The sequence below is a fragment of the Cariama cristata genome, unplaced genomic scaffold, assembly GCF_000690535.1.
Source record: "Cariama cristata isolate BGI_N322 unplaced genomic scaffold, ASM69053v1 scaffold41043, whole genome shotgun sequence".
Classification (NCBI taxonomy): domain Eukaryota; kingdom Metazoa; phylum Chordata; class Aves; order Cariamiformes; family Cariamidae; genus Cariama; species Cariama cristata.
In genome coordinates this window covers 13,606-19,527 of record NW_009610860.1, presented here as the reverse complement: position 1 = coordinate 19,527, position 5,922 = coordinate 13,606, and the positions used below count along the sequence as shown (strand labels likewise).

Genomic DNA, 5,922 nt, shown 5'->3' with positions numbered 1-5,922 from the left:
TTCCCTGTGGGTTCTCCTGCTTCGGGGTGAGGTGCTGTGCCCGAGCCCCTCCAGGTGTACCTCGGTGGGTGCTGTTGGCCGCCACATGCCTGAGCAGTGTTGGAGCCGGTCTGGAGCTCAGGTTTGCTGGCGTTCCCAAAGGATCTTGTCTCTCTCTGTGGTGGCTTTGGAAGTCTCAGCTGAAAAGTGTTTGTGGCCGTGACAATGCTGGTGAAAAGCAGCTTTTGCACTCTACCTGTGGTGCTTTCAGTTTGAGGTAGATCTGTACCAAAATGAGTCAGCCTGCCAGACTCCCCTGGACCGGCAGTACCATGAGGAGATCCTGAAACTGGAGAAGGCTGGAGGTCGGAAGAACTATCGTATCTTCACCTACACTGATCATGACCGATTCACCAACCTGGAGGAGGTACCAGCTCTCAGTTACACATAATCTATACAGCAGTGACTGTCAAAACCACCAGGCCTGCTGCAGAAGGAACCTTTGCCAGTTCTCAGCCATGCAGAAGCAAGCTAGTTATATGTGGGAGATCATACTGCTTCTGCACAGCAGCTTCACCTGATGCCCCAGACCTGGGATGAGATCTCTCTGTTTCAGAACAATAGTCAGGGGCAGCTTGGAGGGACTTGGCTTTGTAGCGTTGCTCTGTAGGTAACTTGCTGGTTAGAGTTTAGCTGTACTTTGCCACAAGAACAGCGAATGAAATCTACAGTCTTTTAGGAGTTAGTCCTTGCATATGGGTGCATACGTACCTGTTCTCACCTCCAAGAGTGCAGCTATGTTTGGGAAAGATGTCCTGTTATAATTAAGCTAGTTCCTGTTGGTTTCTTTCTTGCAGCACTGCCAGAAGGTAACTGATTCAGATCATGAGGTGCCATCGTATCTGGCAGAGAGGATGGCCAATGTGAGGAGAAGAAGACAAGACCGTAGGCCAATGTGAGTGCAAACTGGGGCTTGGAGCTTTCTAATGAAGGTTTCCTGGTGCTGATGCCCCAGCTGCGGAGCAGCCTGGTCCGTGGAAGTTGGTGGCTTGAGCTGTATCACACTTGGAATGTGGCAGTTTGACTCTTTGTCATGGGTGGTTTGGTGCTGCCTGTGCTGGGCTGCTGAGGTGAGCTGTGACTTGTGCTGTTCTGTTGTTGACAGAGAAGCAAGTTCTCTGAAGTCTAAAATCATCACCTGGGAACCCTCAGAAGAATTTATAAAGAACAATCATGTGATTAACACTCCTGTCCAGACCATGTACATCATGGGGGACTTGGGACCTTATGGGAAGTAAGTAAAATCCTGAAGTGATCTTAATTTCCCAGAAGGAAACCCATCTTCCCTCCTTACTCAAATCTCCTGTTCTTTCATTATTTAAGGGGAGAGAATTCGAAGAGCTCAGTAACTCAGGCTGCTATTTCTTTTTGCCTCTTTCCTCAGTTGGGAGGTAACTGAGTGTATCCCTCCAAGAGGCTTCTTAAGTTAATGTAGGAAAGTATGGGTGTGTTTGTTCCCTTCTGTACCCCCATGGGCCTTTACCAGCTCTGCTGTTCCAGAGCGAGAGAGTGTCTTTGTTCTCTATTTAGACTGTGGTTTTTGATGTCTTCCATTAGGCTTGGTCACAGGGAGTGTGAACATGTTCTTTGCACAATCAAGGTGGACGGCAATGGGGTCATCACAGTGAAGCCTGACTTTACCAGCACCAAAGGAGCCTACCGGTGAGTGGGACAGGGCTGGTACCTCTTGTGGGATTGATACAGAGGGCTGAAATGGCCGTTTCCTGGTCACCCTTCAGGCAGTGGGTCAGCACTTAAATTGAGGAATATTTTTTAGTTCTATAACAGAGATTTCTAAGACAAGATTATGGTGTACTTGTGCTTGGTATCACTGCATGTGTGATGTGTGGGGCTTTGGTGCCAGTGAAGTGGGGCTTTTGAATACAGCTTATGCATGTGCTGGACACAAGCAAGTCTCCCTTTTCGAGTTGTTGGTGCTGGCAGGCACTTGGGAATGAGGAGAGAGCCATTAATGCCTTTGCGTTACTGCACAGGCCTGGTTGAGGAGGGACTGCTCCATCAGGATGGCACAGTTGATGCTGTTGCTGCCTGTGCCTGTTCTCTGCGTAATGGGGGAGTTCTGCCCATCTGTTTTGGGGCTCTACAGGATCGAGCTGAATGGAGAGAAGCGAGAGGTGTGGAAATACACCATTGAGAATGCGTCTGTCCAAGTGCAGCCAGAGGAGGAGGAACGCGAGCAGCACGTGTTCAGAGATGTAAGGACCGGCTTCCACTGATCATGTTGACCACTTCTCCTGATTTGACAGAGGGAGCTCAGACCGTCACGTAGATGTAATTGTTAGTGCGGTAGAGACCTAAAGTTGACAAAATGAATGTCACTGGCAGTGAGTCTCATCATGCTCAGCAATCTGAGAATTCCAACAAATACTCCTCAACCGCTTCATTCCTTACTCTGGGTAGAGGCCTTGTCTGGTATTAGTTGTGTTGGCGTCTGATCTATGTAGTGATCTATGTAGTGAGAACTGATGCAAGAAACCACCTAAATTCATGCCTTTCTAGCGTCACCTGCCAATGGTTTTCATTCCCTTTTGAGCAGTGGGCAAACTCTTTCCTTGGTCTTCCTCTTGCTGCCTGTATACTTACTGAATGTAATGTCCCAGGGTATTTGGATCTCATTTGATGTCTTGATCTTTCTGAATTGCCTTTTTGGCTGTGGCAATTTATAAAGGTACTCAATGTTTTAGTTTTTCATTTGTACGTTTCCTTATCGGTTTTGTGCTCAACAAGGAAATCATGATTTCGCTACACTGATATCCCATCTGTTTATTTCATTGGAATAGCTTATGCCAGTGTTTTTAACATGCCATTTAAGATCTGATTCTTCAGAGCTTCTTTTTCCCTTAGATTGGCCTTTGATGGGGTCTTCTCTGAAGCTGAAGTTCCATGCAATGTTAGCAGTTATCATCTTTGTTCTATTAGATTCTTATGTTCTCTGTCTACCATAACAATAAAAAAACCCCTGTGTGCTAAGCCTGCCAACAATTTAAATTGGTTTTAAGTTATATCCATTTCAATATTTGCAATAAGTAAAAACATATGTAATCAAAAAGATACTTCTTCTAATCCGCTTGTTCCGTGTTTTCAGCTGTACGGTCGGCATAAGGAATACCTCAGTGGTCTCGTAGGCTCAGAATTTGAGACAGTAAGTACCAGCGTCACTCAGCGGGGACCTGGAACCCTGCTGCCTTTGGAGGCTGTTAACCTCGTTAGCTTGGCAGCTGTTTGTACCACAGTCTCCAAAGACTTTCATTCTGGGGGTGTGTGTGTAGGCAGCTTTTACCTTGTGGCTTCCAGCAGAAAATTGGGTCAAAAGGGACAGGTTGCAATGGAGGTGGGGCCTGCAGAGATCCATCCTGCATCTGTCAGACCAGCAGCAGAGCATGCTGGACGCTGCAGTCTCTGTGAGACTGCATGCATTGTCTGAAGGCCTTTGACTGTAATACTTTAAGATGAAAGGAGGGTATATATCTTTTTTGATAATGATTGCTGTTAACTTCTTGAATGTCAAACACATCTATGTTCCACTTTGTTCAGGTAAACAGCCTCTCCCACACCCAAACTCATGCACAGTTTCCCTTCTCACTGAATTATACAGACTGCAATCTTTTTTGCTCAAATTTTGTTTGCCAAAGTGTGAAAGTTGTTCTTTCATGTGCTTCGATAGAGTGTCTCACCGCGTCCTGTGCTTCTCCCCACTCCCCCCACCTTGGGCAAATGCAGGAACACTACAGGAGAAACAGGACTGAGATTTCTGCAAGTGACTTCTCACTACATTTTATATCCATTCTGAAGTCTGTAAGAGAGCGATTTACAGAATAGTAAATTCCTGCAGTCTAGGAATTTGGTCTCTCTGGAGAGCCTCTTTCCAGAGGGACTGTTCACTTCTGGAAAGTGATATGAGAAGTCATGACTCCTCTTGGCCAGCAGAGTGAATCAGTCATGTGCAAATGTCTGTGAAATATCTATGTGAGACTCTGTTGGGAGGGGATTGTATGAGGTTCCACCAGTAGTCATCTTGTTTGTCTGCTTGTTCTTACAGACTCTCCCTGGTACACTGCGACTTTTTGTGAATGGAGAAATAGGTGAGTCCTTATTATAAACAGTAACTATAGGGGCAAATCTGGGTCTGCTGGGATGGTTGAGGCTGTGAAGGGTCCAAGGATTCTTGGATCACTGGCCGGTCCAGAGTAGGTGATTCTCTCCCTACAACCCTTTATTTCCTCCTTCTCCTCCCCTGTTTTTATGGACTAGCCCTTTGAGTGGCATTTACATATTAGAGGTTACAAATACTGCAGCTGTTCTAGGAAGACATGCAGATCTGAAAAAAGGAGAGCAGATTGGGAAGTTAATAGAAATTATAGCAAAGCAAGCAATTAAATGTGTGACCTCCTTAATCTGGTTAGTGACATGGGGACAGGCTAGTCTAGAGAAGGAATCTTCTCTGAGGGTCATATTCTGTTACTTTGAAGACCCTGGCTTTTCCCAACTTCCAACACTTACTTAACTGGTTGTCCCTGAGGTTGTTGGTGCTGACTCTCCCAAAAGTCTACAGTGAGTACTGGAGGAGTTTGTGTGGAAGCAAGCAGATGAAGTTCATTCTCTCTTCTTCTCAGTTTCAGCTCAAGGCTATGAGTATGACAACCTCTATGTTCATTTCTTCGTGGAGCTGCCTAACCGTAAGTGTTCACATTTCCAGCCATATCACATCAGTTTAAGGAATGAAGCATGTTTTGGCTGGTCCATCAGATCAGCTCTGCTAAAAGTCAGTAAAAGTTAATGTCGGGGCTGGGATCTAGTCAGAGGTTCTTCAGAGCTAAAATTGCACAAGTCAATTGTTTGAACTAAACTCATGTCTGGGAGAAAGTAGCATCTTCCCCTCTCGTCTCTTCCAAATCAGGCTGGGACATAGAGGTCCATTGGCTTCTCAACCAGTGGTGCTGGTGTTGATTCCTTGTACTGCAGAGAATAGCCTTCCTGTCTTCCCCATCTCAGCAGTGACCTCATCTGATTTCAATGCTCATCATCCTGTTCTCATGTTTTGTGCTGACACTAACATATTAAATTTTGACTGGTAAATAAGGTTCCCAGCAGTAACATGCACATCCTGCAGCATCTTTAATTTCTCTGAAGCTATGGCTCTGGCTTTCCTCTCTGGTTATACCCCAATGTTTGTCTGAAGAGATACCGTTTTGCTACTCAGTACATTTAGATAAGGTTCTGTTTTTCTCTTAAGATGGAGTTGGTGCTTTTCATCGACAGTTCAGGGCGTTCTGGGGAGCAGCCATTGCCTGGAACAAGACAGGGTGGGACACACCTAGGGAAATTCAGTGTGGGTGATGTTATCTGTTATCCCAGTGATCTGGGACTGATGTTCTCCTTTGAGCTGCTCTGATTTGTGAGTCCTCCCTCTCACCCAAAGCACTCACCACTGTGCTCACAGTCTCCTCTTCCCCCAGAATGGTCGAGCCCCACGTTCCAGCAGCTATCAGGAGTGACCCAGACCTGTGCCACCAAGACAATCGGCTGGGTAAGGACACTTTCAGACCTGCAGAGCAGTTTGAATAGGCATTCTCTGAAGTGGAACATGTATAACAAGCTACAGATATATTCAGCAAAGGTCCTGACTTGAGAGCTCCTTTCAAGGGCAAAACATGTTTGGGATTCTCCTCATTCTAGTTACACTTGCCATTTTTCAGGGTGCCACTGTGTCCAGATAAAACTAGACCAAATAAAACAGCATCAAATCTGTTTCTGAAACCTTACTTTTTCTTTCTTGTGGCTGATTGATTGCCTTTGGAGCTTTGATTTTTGTGTTCTCAAACGCTCAAAGTTAACAAAGCATTGCTCTGGCTTGCCTGGGGC

General features: G+C 45.8%; 1 protein-coding gene across 1 annotated transcript in view; it reads left to right on the top strand.

Moving 5' to 3' along the window:
• Positions 1–250: 250 nt before the first annotated feature.
• Positions 251–5,922, top strand: part of MKS1 (Meckel syndrome, type 1) — a gene marked incomplete at its 5' end in the record, with an annotated part of 9,765 nt that continues 4,093 nt past the window's right edge. The window contains 9 exons of the mRNA XM_009698017.1: positions 251–406; positions 837–934; positions 1,145–1,273; positions 1,597–1,701; positions 2,147–2,255; positions 3,146–3,202; positions 4,100–4,142; positions 4,674–4,736; positions 5,517–5,587. Coding sequence (XP_009696319.1) covers positions 251–406; positions 837–934; positions 1,145–1,273; positions 1,597–1,701; positions 2,147–2,255; positions 3,146–3,202; positions 4,100–4,142; positions 4,674–4,736; positions 5,517–5,587 — 831 coding nt within the window. The remainder of the gene's footprint in view (positions 407–836; positions 935–1,144; positions 1,274–1,596; positions 1,702–2,146; positions 2,256–3,145; positions 3,203–4,099; positions 4,143–4,673; positions 4,737–5,516; positions 5,588–5,922) is intronic.